This window comes from Chelonia mydas, chromosome 11 (assembly GCF_015237465.2).
Source record: "Chelonia mydas isolate rCheMyd1 chromosome 11, rCheMyd1.pri.v2, whole genome shotgun sequence".
NCBI lineage: Eukaryota > Metazoa > Chordata > Testudines > Cheloniidae > Chelonia > Chelonia mydas.
This window is the reverse complement of record NC_051251.2, coordinates 57,432,890-57,455,237: the sequence shown is the minus strand read 5'-3', so window position 1 is coordinate 57,455,237 and position 22,348 is coordinate 57,432,890. Positions and strand designations below refer to the sequence as shown.

The 22,348-nt window shown below is 40.2% G+C and overlaps 1 protein-coding gene across 3 annotated transcripts in view; it reads left to right on the top strand.

The window, feature by feature from the left end:
• The first annotated feature begins 1,178 nt into the window (after positions 1 to 1,178).
• The window catches only part of SATB2 (SATB homeobox 2), a 166,207-nt gene continuing 145,037 nt past the window's right edge, over positions 1,179 to 22,348 (top strand). For 2 of the 3 annotated variants that reach the window (XM_037912819.2, XM_037912818.2), the window contains exons 1-2: positions 3,793 to 4,518; positions 5,668 to 5,895. In XM_037912819.2, the coding sequence (XP_037768747.1) occupies positions 5,727 to 5,895 (169 nt within the window). In that variant the 5' untranslated portion in view covers positions 3,793 to 4,518; positions 5,668 to 5,726. Of the gene's footprint in view, positions 1,261 to 3,792; positions 4,519 to 5,667; positions 5,896 to 22,348 lie in introns of those variants that run through there. The other variant, XM_043525481.1, reaches the window with a different exon arrangement.

Sequence of the window (22,348 nt, the reverse complement as noted above, 5' to 3'; positions counted from 1 at the left end):
GCAAAAACTCCACAGCCTTCGGCTCTTTGCGCTTTTTGAAGGTCGGACAACGCTGGAACTTGAAATCGCGTGTTGGCTGGAAAAGTGACAGTTAATTAAAAACAAACCTTTCCACTGAGATTTGTGTTCAGAAAATTATTTGGCAATACACCACGCGAGGATTTAAAAAACGAAAATAACGAAGATTGTCGCACGCTAATAAGCGCATCCATTTTGCATTCATCAGAGTAGGTCCAAACAGAAAGCCCTGGTATTTGACTTTGTTCTAAATGACGAAAAAGCAGAAGTTATTAATAAAAGAGAAGCCAGCTTGTTTTTTTATATTAAAAATGCGGTGGAAAGTAATCGCTTCCCCCCCACCCCCAGTTGAAATAAATAAATGTGAAAAATTTATACTGGAAAAAGCATATGTAATTTGAAACAGAAAAGGCCTTTATTGGGAAGTATTCTGTAAAAGAAAAATAAACATCATGTATCTCAAAATCCTCTATAAATCTGTTTGAATAAAATAAAGTTAAAGAAACAGAAATTACTAACCCGCAGAATTTAAGTAATCGGTTCAGTTTTGCGTGTCTTTAGTAATAATCCTCCCAGTTTCCGTGCCACAATTATTACCACTCAATAATGCAAAGTTTAAGGAATTTTATATACAGAAAACAAGTTTGCAGCTCTTGTTCTCCATATAACGCACAAATGCAATAAATAAATAAATAAAAATAAAATAAAAAAGACCAACCCCTCCCCCCCCAACCCATACCAGAAAAGAGGTGCAATGGATTAATTGAAAATAAAGCAATTGCAACGTATATATTTAAATGTATTTAATTGTATGCATTATTCAGCTCCCCCCACCGAGTGGTTTAATAATTTAGAATCAATAGTTTCCCTAAAAACTTTATAAAATATTTACAAATAATAAAATATTAATCGATTAACAAGCCAGTTGTATTCTTTTATAGGAACTTTGCTAAAGTCCTGTAATCATGCTGTTGACATACGTCTCTGATGTTAACGAAAGGATTATTGACAAAATGTAAATGAAGATCTTCAGACGGTGGTGTTTATAAAATAGCTCATTAATGAGCTTGGGTTGACTCTGTCCATCCACATCATCAGCTATAATAATAGTGACGAATCAAACAGGGAAGATCCTGGCTAAACCACTGGTATTTTTTTCCAGAAGTACTGAAGTCCTAAAATCACCAATTCTTCTAACTTTCTGGCCATTGATCCGAAGGAATTCGTAGTTCAACATCAAAGGTAAGAATAAATCAACATTATTTAATTATTCAATAGTTGGTAGAAAATACGAACTTCCATATATAACCCACAACAGCATTTTACGCAGTTTATTTTGTTCAGTTACACTAGGGTATTGAAAAAAGTTTGCTCTCCAAACTTCCAGGATTCTTCTCTCCCCCCCACCCCACCTGTCATCTTTCAAATACGAAATCTGGCTGACATACTTCAGCTACTTTGCATTAAACTCCTCCAAAGTCTGCATTTTTCAGATGCATTAGCTTTCAGTCCTTCTCAAACAAGTCATGCAAACTGCCCGAGCGGGTCGTTGCTCCGTGCCTCATGGAGAATTCTCGCTCCACGCCACCCTCCCTACCTTTTGCTGGCAGGAGCCTCTAGTTCTGGGTCCCTCAAAGTTGACCCGGGGCTACGACTCCCGCCCCCACCCTTTCCATTTCTTCCGGACCCGGGGGCAGAGATTACACCCTGTCGAGATGCCTCGTAGCCACGCGGCGAGAGATCGCTGGTCCTCCCCCTCCCCTGCGTGGGGAAGGAACCCGTCCTTCGTCCCAGCGATGGGAGGTGAGCAGCAGCTGCCTTTTCCGGGGTGGCGGAATCCTGCTGCTGCACCGGGATTGATCTGGAGTGAAGCGAGTTTCTCTCTTACCCTGGTCACAGCTCCGCCGCGTCTCACAGGCTCCCAGCCCCACTTCCTTGTACGGCCCAAAGCCCTTAGAGAGACACGATCCCTCTGCAACCTATTAACCTCGTCTGGAGGAAAAGCAAGAGCAGCAGCAGCGCGGCTACCACCACCAGGCTGCAAGCTCCACACAGCCCAAATCCCCAAAGAAACTGCATTGCTGCTGCTCTACTTCCAAGTGATGTCCATAGACTACCGGCAGGGATTGCAAACATGGTGGCGACGGGGCTGGGAGCTGCTGCGATTGCTTCTTTCTCCCGAGTTAAGATAATAGGATGGGTGTGAAGCTATTAGTGCTGCTCGTTCTTATTCTTACCTCCAGATAATTTGACCCCCCCCCCCGTCCCGCCGCCCCCACACGGGAGTGCAACATTGGTGGCGGGGTTGAAAGTTGCTGCTGTTCTTGCTGCTTCTGGTTTTCCTACAAAGCCCGCCGAGACTGTCCTGGGCACGCGTGGGGTGGTGGAGGAAAGGAGTTACTGTTGCTCGCGCTCTCCTTTTGCTCCAGGTGATATTACTGGGGAGCAGGGGCTGCTGCTTGTTCTTTCCCGCAACCCCCTCTCCTCAGCAGGGCTGGGCAGAGTGGACAGGGGGGTCGCCCGGAGCGGTTGCTATTCTTGGTTCTTCTTCCCGGTCCCAAAGGCAGTCACTGAACCCCGCTCCCCAAAGGGTCTGTGACAGACCAGAGCCAGGGGAGCGTGTGTGTCCCGTTCCCGCTGCCCCCGCGATTGGCTGGGCTCCTTTCCTCTCCCACTCCCAGCCGCAGGCTTCCACGAACAGTCCCCTCCCCACAATCCTCAGGTCTCCCATGTGTCCCCCTTTAACGCGTTTCTACCCCTCTTTTTGACCCTCCGGCGCCACCGTAAAAGCAGGCCCACTGAAGGGGGCTCGGCCGGCCGCAATAGGCGCCGTTGAGCGGGCGGGCGAGTCGGTTGGTGCCTGGCGGAGCGGGAGCTGGGCAGCTGGAGGGGGTTGGAATTTCTTCGGTCCACCTTAAAGCGGAGCTGGTGCCACCGCCGCCTCGGCTGCTGCGGGGCGCCCCGAGCGGGGCCGGGGAGTTGGCGGCGCGGTTCGGCGTTCGCGGGCAGAGCCCCCCCCGCCTTCCCCGGCCCAGGCGCAGCCAGGCAGCGGCGAGGCCGGGGGCGGCCGCCGGGGATGGGCGGGAGGGTCCCGGCCCGGTGGCGCGCTGGCCCCTGCCCCAGAGCCCGGCGCTGGCGGACTGTCCGGGCTGCGGCTGCACCTTGCAGCCGGGGATGGCGGGGAGGCCGCTCCTCTGTCTGCCCCCGGCCTCCGCCGAGGCCCGACTCCCCCGGGATGCACGTGTCCAGCTGCCCGCGGGGGTGGGGTTGGAGCGGGCGGAGGGCGCAACTTCCAGCCCAGGCCGTGCCCGGCAGCGACTCGCCGTGGGCAGGCTGCTCCCGCTGTCACGAGCCGGGCCTCTCTCCGCGCCGCCCGCTCGCCCCCTGGCCCGGAGCCGCGGGCAGACGGGCAGAGCGCCCGGCTCCGGCTCCGCCTCCCCCGGGTGCCCTTCTCTCCCCCGCCTCCTGCCCCTAACCCTGCCTCCCCGGCGCAGCGCCTGGCTCTCCTGCCCGTGTGCGCGCTCCGGGGAGACGTTCATTATTTATTTATTGGTGTTTAATTTCCTGCCAGGCGGGTCTCCCTCCCTCCCTCCCTTCTTCCCCACCCCTCTGCAGGCAGCGGGGCTGGCTGGAGCTGCGGCAGCCGTGGCTTGGGGGGCGGGGGGGGGGCTGCTTCTCTCCGCGCTGTACCTGAGCTGAGCTTATCCAGAGACTTTTATTTATTGGGGGCGTGGGGGGAGGGGAGGAAGGCAGGGGCGGGAGGTGGTTGCTATTTTGGATGCAAAGATCTGGGGACAGGAAAACCGCACACACAGACACACACACACACACACACACACAGAAACCAAGGACAACCCCAAAAAGGACTCACTTTGCCTTGATGACTCAACGCAACTAATAATCATTTCTCTCCTCTCGCTCTGGCGAGTCCCTCCTGCTCCTCCTGCTGCTGTTGCTGCTGCTGGCAGAGGAGGGAGCGATTGAAAGTGACACATCGGGGGCTGCCGCCTCTTCACCGCGATCACAAGCGGCCGCTTCCCGGCTCCTCCTGCTGCCGCTTCTCCTCCCGCTGCCCGGGATAGCGGCCCCTTTAGACGCGGCCTCCCTCCCCTTCGCCACCCCCTCTCTCCCCCGCGATTGATTTTCTCTGCCGAAGGTGTGAGAAGTCGGGCCTCTCCTCCCCCCCCCCCCCGAGCCAGTCCCCTCACCTCTTCCCCTCCTCCCCGACCCCCATTCACTACCCCGGCTGCCCTCTGTGGAAGGGGCTCTGACTCGTGACAGCCAGCTCTGCCCAAGAAGGCACCCTGACCCAGGACCTTAAAGCTCGGACTCGAGGACAAAGAAAAGGGGGGTCAGCGGGGTGGGGAGGGGGGAAGGAAGTAGAAAGGAAGCAAACAGGAACGTAAAAGGAGGAAACAAGAAAACTTTCCACCCTGGATTCTCTACTTTTGATCCATGGACAGAGCCCAACTCAGCCAACTTACAGACAGACTATAAGCAGTAAGTACAGCAGGAGCGCGCCCACAAACCCGGCGTGGGTGAGCAGCTCGCAGCAGCCTTTGTCGCGAGGAGCTGGCTAGTTTTATTATTTGCGGTGTCCATGAAATAATGACGGCGGTGGTGTTAATTGTGGGAGAAACAGCCCTGTCTGCAGCAATGCCCTGTCCCTTCCTGTTCCTATGTGTCTGTGTGGCCGTTCCCAGGAGCCCGGCGAGCAGGATTGGGGCACACAGTTCTTGGGGTTTGCTGGCCTGGTTTGTACTGCGTTGTGTAGTCAAACCTGCAAACCCGAACTCCTTTAAATCCCGTGTGGGCACCCCAAACTGACCTGCCTTGCAGACACTCACGCTGGAGCGCGAGGTACGGAGACCGGGGGCAGGTGGGGGGAGTTTTTAGAGTGAGTTTGAACTTGAGTTTGATTTGGCGCCGAGTGTCAATGAACTAAGAGGAGGCTTGACCCGGGATGTATTAACGGCGCTTTGATCAGTGAAGTGTAATCGAAGTACCTGTCGCATGTTGTTTTGAAAAACGTGCCGACGTTAATGCCCGTTTGCTAGCATACGGAGCAGGTCACATTTGCACGCACCCCAGAGCATGTGTAGATCTGGTTTGTTTCCTCGCGGTGTTCGCGCACTACCTTAGTCTTTAGAGCGATCTTCCGAGGAGAGCTGATGTCTCGGCATATCGCTGTATGAATTCACAAGCGGGTCTTCACAGTCCCTTGTGTCCGCGTGGATCGGGTTAATTCTGTGCAGGAGTTACTTAACACACCTGCCTTTTTCAAAGTACCCAACTCTCTAAACTGGCCCACGGGACGGAAATGTAATGTGTAAATGGCTCCGGTAATAACATGGTTTGTGCCACCGAATTTCAAATGAGCGATCCGCTCTGGCGAGCCGTTGTGTGTCAGTACTTGTTAGTTGCCTGTTCCTCAGTCTAGGTGGGCAATGTATTAACAGCTCGGGCGCAAATACCTGGGTTTCAAGCAGTTTAGCTCTTGCATACTATAGAGAATGAATTTGATTCTGAAAGCCGGGTTTTGATTGCTTTATTTGGATAAAGTGAGCGGACAGTGATGATTACTAGCCCTTGAACTCCCTGGTTATGCTCTTTACAACCTCTGAAGTGTATATGTTTCTCTCTTTCTAGGTCCTTGTTCATTTTACTGTGATCTGCCCGTGGGAACTTTGTCTCCAAGTCAAAGTAGTATGGAGCGGAGAAGTGAGAGTCCCTGTCTAAGGGATAGTCCAGACAGAGGGAGCGGCAGCCCTGATGTCAAAGGTCCTCCCCCGGTGAAAGTGGCCAGGCTCGAGCAGAATGGCAGCCCTATGGGAACCCGAGGGAGGCCCAATGGCTCTGTGACCAAATCAGTGGGAGGTAACCATCCACTAGTATTAATGTATACATAACAGACTGGCAGCTGAATTACAATGGCATAGTGTCAGGGTTCATGTTGATTAAGCTTTCTGTCTGGGTGTAGGATTACAGGAAGTGGATTGCAAATTGTCAGTACCCAACTTGCTCCTCATCAGTAACCAGCCGCCGCATTTACTGTTAAATAGAAAAGTGGTGTATCCAGAAGGTGGCATTTTGTTGGGCATGTTGCCACTCTGTGCGAGGTGTTGGCAGGTTTATGTCACAGTTAGCAGTTTCTAGCTTTTACTGGAAAGCTTTTAACTGTTAAACTCTATTCCAGTGTTAAAAGGGTGCATGTAAGGGCTTCGTTTCATATTGACTCTTTTCACAGAATATTTATTAAAAGGCCTTTTTAGTACCACGGTTAGTCCATCGCTATATCTACGCCAACTCACAAAAGGCCTTATCCTACCCCTACTGATGAAAAATGGAAACAGGATTGGGACGAAATACGCCAAGCTTTTGTTGAATACGCATAATTATAAACTGACAGTGGAAGATCACATTAAAATTTGTATTGCATGACGGCCTTATTTTTAGAGGGGAAAATACAGTTTTAATCATGCATCAATAGATAATTATTAGCAAACGAGAGCAATGGAGAACGCTTAAGTATAGTTAACATGATCTTACTAGTGACTTAAAATATATCATGATATTTATTATTAATAATAATAATTAAAACCATAATGGTTTTATAAATTGAAAAAAACCTGCTCTATTGAATTACAACACATATTACTTGTAGAGTGTATATGCTTTATGGAACTTATATGAACAGTAATAAAATCTTTAGGCAGTTAACCTGTTATGCAGAGGACATAGCAAGACATAAACACATGGTTAGGATCAGTTTGTTTAACATAATTATTACAGATTAATTTTGCAGTTTTGGCACAGTTACTCTCTGTAGAGCTTTAAATTTCATAGTTGCTCTGCTCCCTAGTTGCTATTCAATTTTGTGTTTATGGCATGTTTCAGTGACACAAGTGGCTGCTTTTTTTCAGGCAACTACTTACTCAAGCTAAACTCTCCGATGACCTCTTAAATGTCCTGCTTTTTCCTCTTAATTTTGATGTTGATTAGATTGATGTAATGTAACATTACATTTCGAAAAATATCTTTAACGTTTTGTAGCAGATCAGGTAATAAGAGAGAGAAATATTTCAAAGCAGGCCATGGACATCTTTATATTTAGTAAGAAATGTAGCTATTTAATGTAATATATGTTTGTGGTGTTTGTTTTGTTTTGTTTTTTTTAAATCTAGCCCATGATGGATACAAAAATCTAATCAGTTCATAATAGAAAGGGTCAGTATTAAGGACATTTAGAAAAGATACATTAATTTTGTCATCACATGACTGTGTACTTAATTTAACAGTTTTGTCATTATATGGTTGATTTAAACATTTTTTCTCAATAGGCTTTCTAATTGCTGAAGTTTGTTGATAGGCTGCAGCTTGTATTTTTCGAATCGTAGTGATCTGTATATTTACTTAATGAAGGGTAGAAAAGTTCAGCAGTTTCTTGTGCTTTTGATGAATTCACCTCCATTTATTGAACCTCTGATTGTTTTTGTTCTTTTAAAGTATGCAAAGGGAGAAATAACTTTACTGTTAAAGACTTGTTGTATTATACCAATTAGAAATTAATAGGAAAATAATTCACTGGCTAACAGGGGGATCCAACTAGCTAGTTTTGTCTGAAAATGCTAGAAAGTAAGTATTATAGCCATAGGTGCCTTTTAGAAGACTGAAGGACTGTGGCTTCATTTTAACGAAAGGATTAGAACTTGGAACTAAAGTTTTGGAGATCTATTAAAATGCACTTAAAAAAAGGATGACTTCAAACATTTTGGAATATATATGTTGCTTTATAATTGCAACTGTGCTTTGCCAAAGGAAGTTTACAGGGTTCTGTGATTATATTGGTGGTTCAGATTGCCTCTGGCCTATTGAAGTACGGAGCGTTTCATTCAGTTTAACATGAAGACTTTCCTTTCTGAAGACAAACTTTTAAGAGGTTACATTTTCATTCACTGCTGTCTGGTTTGTTATAAGCTTGATGTAGACTGGAGTGTTAAAAATGTAGGGGAATCATGGTGAATTTTTTTTTCCCTTGGGTTTTTTAGACAGCTTGCCTGAGTGTCTCATAGTTTGAGTACCATAATACAGTTTATTCATTAGTTCTTGTTCATATTGAAAGCAAGAACAATTTTATTTTTGTCTGAATACTGATCTAGAATCTATAATACTCAATGCTAAAGTAGTTAAGGTGGATTTTTTTTTATAAGATAATGGCACTGTATAAGATTGATTTTTATTTTTTAGAAAAGCTTTCAGGATAAACTAGCATATCTATTTTTCAGAGAGATGTTTCCCATTTTCTTTTTAAGATTTGATGTTTACGAACACATTACTTTGACTTTGTGTCCAAGTAATGTATTGTGAATGCAAATAACTGTGTCTGTCGGTTTCAGAAGTTCATATCGCTCCAAATGTACACTGAAATGGTAATAATTTTGTCACTTTAATTGTGACACTCAAATGTTGGCTTTTGAAGAGTACTTTTTTAATATATTAGAGTTTTAGAAAATAATATCCTTTCATGTACAAAACTTCGTGTCTATAAAAATAAGTTGTTAATAAACCACTTTTCCAGTGCTAGTCATAGATGAAGACTCTTCAGTAAAAGCAAACTATATTGAAATGTTGCATAGTGAAGTGACTTCCAAGACTTTAGCTGATGTGCTCTTAGTTTGATTTTTATTTTGTAAGTTTAAAATGTGTTTTATAAAAAACTTATACTTTTCAAAAAGCAAAATATTTTCAATGTTTTTCTGTTTAGAGACAGTGTAATTACAATCTTTTTCAATTCTGTAGAACGTGTTTTAAGATTTGAACCCCAGGGCAATAAGACGCTAACAAATCACATTTTGATTACTCTTAGTTTCCCTTCATTTGTTCTATGTAGGTAAATGCTGAAATGTTTTTTTTTCTATTATGCCCACTTTTAGTTAAATCTCAAGAATAAATATTCCTGTACATTTTCATTAAAAATGGAGAAATTTAAATTAAATTATCTAAAGCTATGGTGGGACTGATGACCTGTGGTAACAAGTTTTATAACTTTTTTTTGTGTTTATTACATTTTTCTTACAATGATTTCCCTGAGAAAGAGAGAAATATTAAAGTGCACGGATGTTCCACTTTTCTCACTGAATTTTTCAGTGAGAGTATTTTATATGAAGTGCTGCAAACAGTATATCAGCTCTGCTAGGGAGAAGTTTTGCCTTCTGACTTTTTTTGTAGCTAATGTACATAATTCAAAGGGCCATTATGGCAGCTGTAGTAAACTTGTGTAGGTCACAAAAAAATAAACAAGGCTGTTTTTAATAGGGGATTTTAAAGTTTCTGTACTGTTTACAATGGTGTTTGCTTCAGCTGAAGGTGTTAGAGTCCAGTTTTGTTTTGCTCTGGCTAGTCCAACACTTTCCAAAATCTTTCACCGGTTATCTAACCAGTCTGTTTTAAAGCATGTATGTAATAAAACACAAGTGCTCAGATGTTTGTGACTGGCAGGGTTTATAGAGGGTCCCTGGGAAAAAAGGCTAATATATCTTTAAAAAACATACGAAATCTGGGAGAGAATTTAGAGTGTGCAGGAGAACTATGGTGTTGACAGCTTTATATTCCTGTTGGGTAACATTCACTTACTAGAATTGGCGTCCCCTCTCAGTTAGTAATTCACTCCATAAGGATTTTGAAAAAAGAATGATTAATAGCTAGGAAATTCAGATTTGCAAAATTGTTGATTAAGCTTGCAAACCTGTCTGTAAATGGAGCTGTATTTGTATGTGTGTATTTTATTTCTGAGAAGACAGAAAATGAGTTCAGAGTCTTGAGTGTAACTTAAATATTAATGTCCTAAATGTGCTATTTAATACTTCAGTATAGAAGAATTAAATGTAGAACCCAAATAACACAATCAACTTTTAGGTAGGAAGCAATTGTATAATATTTGCTTCTTAAATGAGTTTGAAACCAGTTTAATACCAATTATTTTTTTCTTCGTTTACCTGTTAAAACATGCAATTTAATTTTATAATATTTGTCTGAAAGAGAGAACTTTCAAACAGTTGTAACTAAATTACACGAGCAGTACTTAAATCTACCATATGGTTTAAATGCTTCTAGGAAGCTACAAATATCAAAAATCTTCTTGATGCAGTGCATTCTTCTATGGGTGTTCCTGATAATTTTGTACTGCTGATTGTTCTCAGCTTTTTAACATTAAAGCTTAAACATATTTTGATCTTCATAAGTACATTTCAGAAATCTGTTTTAATATCTCTCTCAACACAGAGAAATGCCAATCAAGGGTGGTAAAAGTACTGTCTATCAAAATCAGTGTCTTGCAGCTAGTTTTACAAAAGAATACTAGTTAATCTTTGTTATCCTATAACTGTTTCAAGGATATAAATACCTTGTTGCCAGGGGGTACGGAGATATCCATTGTTATACAGACTGATGCAGGCAGATTGATCACATTTGATATTATATTCTAAATTGTTAGGCTATCATTTAGAGCTGAATTTTATCTACAATAACTGTTAACATGTTTTAATTGTCTGCACAGAGAATGTTCCTTATAAATAGATCAGGTAAAATAAAGTAATAGGTTTTAGATGTTGTTCAAATCTAGGTGAAGAATAATATAATACTGTCTGAAAAAGGTACTTTTGCTATTTGAAAGGGCTGAACATGTCTAGGTATTGAAGTTATGAAAGCTGCAAAGCCTTATTAGCTTGGGAATTGGCAATGCACTGTAGTTTATCTTATACCACATATACGATATAGTTGGAAAACACTAATTTTCTTTTGCTTTAATTCAGCATGAATTAAAATAGAAAGCATATTCTTAGTTTTATGCATTACTAGTATATCACTAGGAAAAAACCCCCTCATCTAATTTGAATAAGGAAAAGGGGACACTGGAATCTCCTTGTAATGCAGATGTAGACTGATTAATTGTTAGAAATGGGCTGCTTTTTGTGCTGAAAAAGATTATTTTTCTTTCCTGATCATAGCTGATATCTTAAAGAGAATAAACTTAACAGTCGTTCTTCTGGGGTCATCTAGTGTATCATCTGTATTTTTGCTGAGGTAGAAAAATAGCCCTTCACTGTGTTTTCAATACTTGGTCTGTTATTAAACTAAAGATACAGTTGGTTTAAAATATATATGTAATTGAAAATATGCATTAAACAGAATATAGGGTATCCACCCAGTCGGTGACCTAGGCATAATTTGATGGTTAGTGTAATTTTGGAACTCTAAGTTCCATCTACAGAAAACCACTGACCATTATGTATTTGAGACTTGAAGATTAGCTGTAATAAGATTTTTTTCCCCCCACAACTGTTCAGAAGTAGCTATAGGCATCTTTTTTCCCCTCCTCACAGTAAATTGCTAGATGCCATTATCTTCATCATGAACCAAAGAAAAGAAAAGGGACCAACATCTTTGAGAAATTAAATGTTAATTCTTCTTTCTGTAAACAGTACACTTGCTGTACTTATAGGACAGAACCGATTTACTGTCAGTTATTTACAGGACATTTCTTTGAGATAGGTGCTGTCAGTGTGATTCTAACAGACAGTGACCCTGTAGAATAGAATTGGTTTGATGCACATGGAAGGGTGGTAGGTCCACGCCAAAATAGCTGCAGTATAGAACAGCGGGGAACTTTTGCTGCAGAGCATTAAATAGCTACATTTTTACAACCAAATTTGAACAAAGAGCTTAGACGTCATTTGCAAAAGGAAAACAATATTAAACTTTACTGTTGTGGATAAACTCCTAAAGGTGAAGCTAAACGATTGTTTTTCTTTTCTAACTATATCAATATTCCTAATGAAATTATTTTGCTATGTGAAATATTTTAGCAAGATTTAATAGTTGATGAAAACTAGTTTTTCATGTAATTGTTTGTAATAAAGTAGTCATAAGCTTTCTGTGATCAGTTAAATGTGTCACAATTCATATTTCTAATCTGTATTCTAGACTTCCACATATTCTCTAATACCTTAATACACAGCCCTTCATTTTCAATTGAGATTATAGTTTGAGTACTTTTTAATGAAATTACAAAAGTGCGATAACACTAATTTTTAATGCCCTCTGCATGAGCAAAAAGGGGCACAGTGGTATTTTGGACCTTATGTAAAGAGAAAGCTGGCGCATGTAACATATTTTGTCACTGAAAATGATACAATAAATGGCAATGTAAATTGGCATCTATGCTGTTATAAAATTGAGACCATTTGCTGCAGTATGTAGTTTACGTTCACAAAATTGTTGTGTGTCCTAAAGAAGAGAAATTTTGACTTTGTGAATGAACAATTATCAGGCCATTGAAGAATCTTTGGTGCTGTGTGTGTAGTGTAAAGTGTTAGAATTGACCGATTGTTTTGAACTCACTGTGGTCTTTTTAAAGTAGAAAGTCCTTTTGAAATAACTGAAAGTAGTTAAAATGAGGAAAGCTTTATCGCTATTGCAAAAGTTATAATTTGGTCAAGTTTGCTCTTCATTTACTATCTTTCTATGCATAATGAGCTTAAATTGGATAATTTATTTTGGCTAACTCAAATTTTACAGGATTTTTCCTGCCTGTTGGTAACACTTAATGTATTTCAAGATCAAAGGCCCAATCCTGCAAGGCATTAAGTATCATCAACTCCTCTTGAACTGATGTGAATTGTGGGTGATTTGCTCCACAAGGAAGTCGCTCGGCACTTAGCTCAATCAGTGTCTGATTTAGGCTCTTTATGTGTAGCTATTAAATGAGTGTTCTCCTTTGGCAACACAAAGTAGACGTTTTGAACGTAGCAGAATGTGTTAAAATGCATCATTTTTGAGAGAGAAACGATGAACCCATCTTTGGTTCCTACTCTATCAGCTATACTGCAACAGATGCATTTGCACATTGTTCTATAAGTGAAACTGACTTACGAACTAAAGCCACCACAGACAAAAGCCAGTTGAGGATTTGATGGCTTCAGAGAAAAATATATTTTGTAGCCTCTCGTCATGCTAAAAATGTTTCCTCCTTTATTTAGGCTTGGCACAATTCAATTTTTTTAAATGATTGCCACAGATAATTTTTAAAGCATTTTTTGTCTATTTCAGTTGTAATAGTTGCTCAAAATCATGGGTTTTCTACATTTCCCCCCCCCCCCCATAATTTTTATTAATTTAAGATTTCACAGTTGGATGAAATTATGGAGGGGGTCAGGCAATGGAGGGGGCAGACAGTTATTATTTAATGATAATAAATGCTGATATTCAAAAAGTTAAATCTTTAATATCATTAAAAGACAAACTGTCAGCTACGTATGTCAAAATATACAATGTAAATATCCTTAAATCGCAATCTAATAAGTTCTCAAGCAGCATTTTTCTTACTTTGCCTATCTGTAAATTTTGACGGTTATCGAAGGAAATACTTTTAATTGGTTTGTGTATGTATTGTGAAATTGATGTTTATCAAAATTTACCAATAACAATTTAATCCTTCCTAGCGCTCCCATATTTAAGCTCGGTGTGTGTTGCTGTATGCTAGTCAGTTAAAACATATATATTTCCTGTGTTACCTAAAACCTAATTTAAATTTATTAGTAGTACAAAATACAGAAATTACACTTTCATCCCAATTATAAGTGCTTTCATTAGCCTGCCTGTGTTAGGTTCTTCAGTTCATTCACAAAGTTTTTACTGCATTTATACATTATATTTAAAAACAACAACAACCCTTCTTTGCATTAAATGGCAACTGTGTTGACGTTGCAGATTTGAAATTGAGTTCTTACAAAATCTACTTTAAAAGTTGCTACGGCTACGGTAACTTCTCATAAAAGCTAATTATTTGAACCAAACGCTTTGTGGGCAATTGTTCTTTTGTCTTTGTACTGAGGGAAAAGATTGAGTTAACTATTTAGAATTGTACTTCTCTCAGATTAGAGAATGATAGTTTTAATAATGGCTTGTCACTATAACACCAGCTGAAAAGATTCAGATAACTTCCCTTAAAGATTGAAATAGTTGATAAATATGCTTATTTTAAACCTGGTCTAAAACAACATTATTCCCATCTTTCCCCCCCCCGAAAGTTGTGAAAAGTTGTAACTCTGTTAGTGAGCAAGGTATTTTAGAGACCACTAATGTGATAAGAACTTACAATAAGTTTGATTGTAAGATTCTTTGGTTTTTTTTGGTTTTTTTTTTTTTTTTTTTTTAAAGTCTACATTTAGAGTAAATATGAAAATCAGTGTTGCTAACAGATCAGGACTAACACACTTTTCTGCCTGACACAAAGCTGCAGGGATGACTTACCGCGGTGCCAAATGACTGTAAATGTAAACGTGGTGCAGTGTGAGCCATAGAGTTCTATTATTTTCATTTGCATGCCGGAGGGGAGAGTGCATGTCTGCACTAGAGATTTTAAACCTTGTGTCAAATGCGAAATTGTTAGTAGCTGCTACACTCAATTTTGTTAAGAAAAAAAAGTAGCACTATAACGTGTATAAGCTGTCTGAAATTCCGTTAGGGATAGAGAGAAAATGAAAGAGGAACAGGTAGTTGTGGATAGGAGTTAAGTACGTCTTGTTTTCTGAATAGAATTACATGGATTCCAGTTTGTGCCTCGTTAGTCATGCTGCTGTCCCTGAGGTCAAACCAACACTTCTTTTTTCGGCGGGTAGATTATAGTACATGTCATATTAAATAGTCAGAATAATGACATAAATTTGTCTGCAGCAATGCCAACAAAGGTAAGAAGGTTAAGAGGAAGCCTTCAACCAACCCAACCCTACCATCCAACTACTTTTCATATGAAATTGATGCATCCTGCACTTCGGCCATATACACATTGCATTTTCAAAGTTAAATATAAACAGCTTCTACTCCAGTGTCCTCCTTTGCCTATGTGTTCTTTCTTTCTTTTTTTTTAAGATGTGCAAGCCTTTTCAAAAGCACTAGATCGGGCAAAGACTGTTTTGTGGAAATTCTTCATACCAAAACCTTGCTTTTTATCTTACTTTAGCCACAAGGTTACTTTCTTTTTCAAGATGCTTTACTTATTATATTAGCATCTTATGTGAAAGCAAATGTACTACTTCATCTATCACTGAATATCACCCACAATTTGTTCATTTCACTTAGTGCTATACTATCTAGAAGTTGCTCATTTTATCTTCATTTGGGCTGAAGCTTCAAATAAGTGGGAAAACTTAAGTAAAATACCATATATCCTAGTAATATAAACGCATGAAGAGTTCTTTTGTCATAAATATCACTGATAGGCATATATTGGAAATGAAGCAAGTTATTTTCCAAACCATAACTAGACTATATAGCCAAAATAATATAAATTCATATTTTGTGCTGTATTTTTAGTTTATATGCATTTCCTCTCTTTACATATTAAAAATTAAATGTGCACAGTTTTCAGGCTTGATATTTTGAATGGCTACTAAGGAATGAAGTTATAAATTAGGTGTTATACATTACTTTGGAGTAAAAGGTGATTTTTCATAATGTCTTTTCCTAACTTACAAATAACTTTTGTTGCCATAATACAAACATGCTAGCAGAGCTGCATGATAGATGTCTCTAAGTATCGTAGTAAAAGAAAATGACTTGTATTCTGAGGCTGTGGATAGTTTATGTTGTTTTGGACCCATTTCCCAAGCAGTGATCGAAAACAGATTACAATAACAATTATACAGTCAGGAGATGCAATATCCATTTCTGCTTTAATTGAGTGAAAGAATAATAAAAACATCATTAAGAAAAATGAGGTGGACCTGTCATACACTCTACCAATTTTTAGACTTGGAGAAAATGCAGAGGAACTGAAATGTTTTTTAGTTTATTTCATCTTGTTTGTTAGCTGATGTTTATATTTATTATCGTAGAAGATCTTTGACTTGGGTTCTTCACAAGGGCAGATATGGATGAACGCCTAGTAACTATATACTACTAAGATGCTAAAGCTAAGGTTAGGCATTATCTCTGATTTAATCGTAAAATAATTTTTTCTGTCACTTGTTTAATCCTCCCTTTTGTTACTCAATATGATTGGAGATGCTCGTTATCATATGCTACCCATGTAAACTTAGGGAATCTTAGGGGTAAGGGAGAAGGAACGGCCTCTAAGTAAGCAAGCAGTTGCATTCTGCAGTAGATGAGGTGCCAGTCCTTCCAGTATAGTCCTGTGTGTACCATGTTGTAGCAATCCTTTCTGGAGAGCCCCCAAAGCATGGGTAGTTGACGCCTCCAAATCCACACAGTAGGGCTGCCCTAGCAGATTCTTTTTCCCTCTGGAGGTTGTGGCCAAATATAGCGCGCTGGCTGAACAAAATAAATATGTAGTTGTGAAGCTCTAGTGGCTGTTAAATGGAATTCCTTTCCCTTGTGACCTGTTTGGTAAAGGCATGGCTACTGCTAAAAACCGCATGGTAAATGTACGGTACCACCTCTTAAGAGAGCATTACTAAAAAGGGGGCTAAATTTTAAACAGAGAGATGGTACTACTCCTTCTGCTGCGGAGGTATACGGTTTCCTCTGCAGCCCTTGCTTTCCTTCCCTCAGTTAACACAGATCAAAGTATTGGCACCCTCCATGCGAGACAAACCAGACTGTGGCTGGGGACCTGCAGGTAAAGATGCTGAGTCATAATTTCCGATGTGCTTGTGCCCCATGCCCACTCTCCCTGAAGGCTTTTTGCAGGCAATGTGCTGAAAGAGAATGTGAATGGAGCAGATCAGCTGCTTCCTAAAAGTGACAGGAAGATCTCATCAGCTTCCCTCCTCGCTAGGGTGTGGATTCCTTCCTTCCTTCCTTCACGTTTGCTTGGTGTTGTCTGTAGACAGGTCTCAATGGTTCTGTCTGTACTTGGAAAACTCTCTCTTGCTGACAATGGATTTCAGCAATGGGAGCAGCTGAACCATGGCTGAAAGTGTAGACAAAGTCATACTGTGTTCAGGACTGTTTCAGTAACCATGCTTGGACCCGACTTGTTAACAATGGATTGACTGTAGTTAGCTCTTGTCCATGTTTCCTGCTAAACTGTGCCCGGCTCCAGTGTGGCTGCATCCATGGGTGACACCCAGTTTCAGAAATGAGCAGTTTTTCTAGTGTAGACATAGTCTAAATGGGAATAGGGAAGAGGGCGCAAAGGTGAGGGTTGCAGATCAGTCCCCTCTTTTCCTTGCTGCTGGAGTCTGGAACTGGACTTGAACTGCTACAGTTAGGCTGCTGCGTTCCCTCGGTCCCTCTGTCAGCTACTTCTCTGGTAAGGTGAGGACTGATTCTTCTTTTCTCCTGTTCCCTTACGTTGCTGTTGGGGTAGTGCACAGAGGGCTGGGGATCAAGGAGGGAGAGAGCTTTAATAGTGAGTTCCAGTGAAGATGCTAAACAAGTCGGAGTGTGTTACTTAGCTCTTCTTTAGAAATGAAATCTAAAGCAACTAAGAAAGCTGTGCTTTTACATTCTGAGAGATGCATTCCATTGCTAGGAGACTATGTAACAGAACCTTCATTAAAATCTTTCTGCTAGAAGAGGGTTTTTACTCTAAAATTTATATAATATGGTGGCACCTACTAGCGCTGCCAAAGTCACAGGTCTATTTTAGTTTTAAGGGCTTTATAACATAGTCATTAAAATTATGCCAAGTTCCACCCAGAATTAGAGAATCTTAATCCCTAAAAAAACTTTAGTTGCATAAGTAAAATAAAAACATACAAAACCCCAAACTCCAGTCTTGTTTTTAAGTTCTAGGAACCAAAAGCAAATATCACTTAACAGCTTAAGATACTTAAAAAAAAAAAAAAATTCCAAAAGGGCTTCCTTCCTTCACTATTTTTAAGTGAAATCTTAGTACATTTTCCATTAATTCATATTGTAAAGTAGTGCTGTGGGGTATTTTTAAAAAGGAAATTGAAAACAACTTAGCTGTTTTATTTAGGAAGGTACTGTAATGGATTCATGTTCGTTTTTTAATATATATTTTGAAGGCCATACACTGCCCTTGACGCATGCATACAACTTTCATGGACATCAGTATTTTCTGTTGCCTTTTTTTGTGGGAGAGAAGAGGGGTGCGGGGTAAAGTTTTAGGCTAGAATAATGGCAATGATGATTTGCATTTGTATGCTGCCAGGCATCCAAGACTCTCAGAACCTCACAACACAACTTTGTGGTATGCATTATCATCCTTGCTTTACCGATGGAGAAGTGGAGACGTACTAGCCTATGGGTATGTCTTAGGGAGTGAAGAAAATGCAGGCACAAAACTCCTGTGCTAAACCAGAGGAGATGACAAACTCTGAATTCCCATCCTTTTGTGCTTGGTTATCAGAGGCAGCTGAGATTCTCTTATTTGGCATATAGGGTGATTGTGTGTCCCATGAGCTACAACTTCCTATTGGGGATGCAGTAGGGTGAGAGGGGCATGGAGATTCAGCATTATACCTATTCTTATGTTTCTTTTTAGTCTAAACATGCCAGTTAAGTGTATTTTATTTATATCGTCTTATGTAAAACTGCAGTATTATCAAATCATGTTATGAGTTCAGTAATAGGTTCGTGTCATGGCCTAGTGGCCTAGAGCATTTCCTGTTAAACAGTGTAGCTGTGTTTCACTTAGAAAAAGAATCCTTGGGCTGGCTAAACTGTCGGAACAGGGGGAAGTTTGCGGTTATGCTGGTGATTTATTTGTGAAAATTCTAGAGAGCAGGGAGAGTGGCGATGGTAGGGGGACTGATGCCTCAGAAGGACTGGAAGCTGCAGAATGATGTAAGCAGTATGCTGTGGTTTCCCATCACCACTGACTACAACACAATATGTAGAAGAGTATTTCCTGACTAGGGTTGAATTAAATACTGAGAGTTGGAGGGGAGGAAAAGGTGGAGAAAGGTAATGTCTGTACTCTATCCCCTCAGTCCTCCCAAAAAAGGGAGCCATGCTATAGTATTTGAAAAAATACATCTGGAGGCTGAGATCTTCTTCTAGGCCAAATTTCAGTCTGGAGGAAATTTTTACAACTGGTATATAAACCATTAAAGAGCAGGAGTTAACCAGTTAAAATTCTGCCAGTCCTAGTACAAATGTTCATTAGCTCACAAGTAACCTAAAAAAGCTGGAGTGCCATATAGGCAAGTGTTGTGATTGTGTAAAGATGAAGTTTTTGCCCTACTGAGCTAATTTTTTATTTTTGGGCAGCACCATAATGTTGTGATGGTCTCGATATAATCACTAATTCTAACATATAGAATTCCAGTTAGCCTCATTCCTGGATACATGTAGCGGTTTTCACGTTTTTCCAAGTGGTTAGTGGAAAACAAGCTGCAAAGTAATTCCCCCGGTCCTCAGTAAAAACATTTACAGTGAAAGAATTCTCTACCTCAAACGTAGGTTTGTGTTAGTTATTTAAGACTGAAGTACAGTCCATTTACCCAAACCAAGCTTTTATTGTAAACAGGTTAACTGCCAACAGCATATATTCTGTCAAATGTAATTATATTTAAGATTTATGGATCACTTGAAGGCGATTCTGAGAGAACATGACTAATACCTGCTGAAGTTTTTGAGCTTTGTTTCTTCAACCACTCTACTGTGCTGCATTGCTATGATCTCTTAAGCACAAAGAGTGATAGGTATGTTGCACTTTAGAAACAGTATCTATGCATCTATTCAGTCTATCATGTGTCCTAAATATTAAATCTTTAATTGGACTCTGTAGGATTTTATCTGTAAGATCTCACATCACCCCCCAGCTAGAGCTGAGCAATGCTTTCAATAAAAGTGGGGTGAAGATAAGAATGGTGAACTGTTTTTTCTAATACTCTTGGCCTCTCTCTTCTCAAAAAGCTCTTTGGCACACTTTAGAATATCTGCGTTCAGCTAGTGAAGCTCAAATAGAAGTCTTATTCGTATTTGTGTGAGATGTTCATTTCTCAGAGTTGTTGCAGGGTCTTCCGATTATACCATTTTTGGAGCTATGGTAGCCTTGCTGCTGAGCTTATCTTGTTGGTTGGTGTTGCACAATATGATTTTCAAGAGTGGAAATTATGCAGTTACACAGGGGACTAGGCAAATACGGCTATTGCTTTGTTTGCATGGGAATGTGGGATGGAGCTCTTCAATGCTGAAATTCAGGTAGCTCTAGAGAACTGGGAATTGTTAAATTCTAGAGGTTCCTACCTTTTTAAATAGTGGGACTAGGCGGTGGATCCTAATGAGGAAGAGAACAGAGGAAAAGCTCTTTTTGCTATGTGAATTCTGATTTCTGAATTCTTGAAGGGATACTGTCAGAATTAGCATTTGTTTAAAAGAAAGTATGGGAGAATTGGATAACAAATATTTTCATTGTATTTTTTTTTAAATTCAGCTTTCTCCTAGTGCATTAGATTCTGAAAGTGACTGACTCAAAAGAAACTGACCTGTTCCTTTTCACTGTCCACCTTACATGAAATGCCCCTCTAGAGGGAAAAGTACATGATTGGTGGAAACCAAATCAGATTTAAGAAATCTTTCAGTTTTGCTCCTCTAGAATGATTTTAGTATCAGAGGGGAGAACAATTTTTTTTTTGTTAAATATACTGTATGACTTTTATCAGAGGGAATTGTCCAGATAAACTCTGTGTTGCAGATGGAGTTGTATTGAGATAGATTCTATCATGAAAATGGGGGCCCAGTCATGAAAACCATCTTGTGCAGAGATCCCATTGAAGTCATTGGCAGTTCTGCATCTAGAAGGCTTGCAGAATTGGTCCCTCCATAAGACAAGTGTTGTATTGCAAAACGGAGATGCGGTCTCTCATCAGGGTATGTGTGTTTGGGGGGGGGGATTGTAACTAATTTTAGCTTCCTCTGCAGATTTGATACTATCTTTTCTGTACACTGGATTTAGGAAAGGTATGTAGTCACACTCTGGGCCAAATTCAGTTCTGGTGTAATCAGGCTCAGCTCCATTGAAGTCATTGGAATTGTGTTTGCTTGACCCAGGGCTGAATTTGGCCCTCTGTGTTTGAGAGGGGCTTGATTATTTTGTGGCCTTTGTTTAGAATCTCTACTAGGCAAAGCCTGCTTTCTTATGCAATAATGGAGGGTTTTCTGTAGTCTATTAAGTGTCAGTAAATGCCCTGGTTTCTGAACATCAAATCATAGATGTTAGCTTTGTCTGTCTGTGAAGGAGATTACCTTGTGTGCGTGTGCTGTAAAAACTTTATTTTCTACTTTTTTCATTTGATAAAAATCTCTCCACTATCGCATGATTTCCTTTGGGTTTTACACCACCATTTGATCTCAATTTTTAATAATTTTGGTGGGTTTAACTCCCAAAAGAAAACATGCTTGTGCTATGAAGTATTCCCACTAGAAATCTGGGAAGTCTTAAAACCTTGTGTTACTCAGAGCTGAGAACTTGGCTCCTTTATTAATTCGCTTCTAGAGAACCCCCGTACAGTAAATTTTTCTATAACATCATGCTGTTGAAATTAATCAAGATGATGTTTGGAAATTGTTCAAATTAGATTAAATTAAATAACACCTAGACAGAGTTCAAAATTTTGCCTGATGAAAACACATTTTAATCTGAAAAGACACATTTTATTGCATCCTATTCTTATTGGCCGATCTTTGTATTATATTTATTAGGATAAATAGTGCTTCCCATTCAGTGGGGATAGAGGGGCGAGTATATATAGCATTTTTATTTAACATCATCACCAGCTCTCCACATCCTTTCTTTTTTCCCCACATTTGGAGATACCAAATGCATGGTGTTAGCAAGCAAATGGACAACGTGTGCAAGTCCAGTGACTGTAGAGTGCAGTTTATTACTCACTTTAAGCACACATTGGTCTAGATAACACTTGAAACATAAATAAAAACAGTGTAAGACTCAGCACCATATTGTGCCTTGAAATAGTCATTTGAAAGGGGCTGGTCCATACACACACAGCTTACACTGGTTTAACTAAAAATATTTGTTTTCTTCAAGTTGATCTAATTAAACTGGTGGAAACCCGTGTAGACATTCTTATATTGGTTTAGAACTCTGTATTGATTTAGTTCAATACATTGTTTGGGTTTTTTTTTTTAAATTACCTCAACTTTTAGTTAAACTGAAGAAAGTTTGTACACAGATATATGCAAAAACTACTTCTTGAATGAAGACGACTTAGACAATTTCAGAAAAACCTTCCGTTTTTAATGCCCACACTCTAATTTTTATGGATGTATTTTATTTACTAAGGAACTGTTCACAGCAGAATGAACTTGACAAGGAGGAGAAAATGTACAGTAAAATACAAATGTCAGGTACGTGATTTCAGTGGTGCTTTCTTTC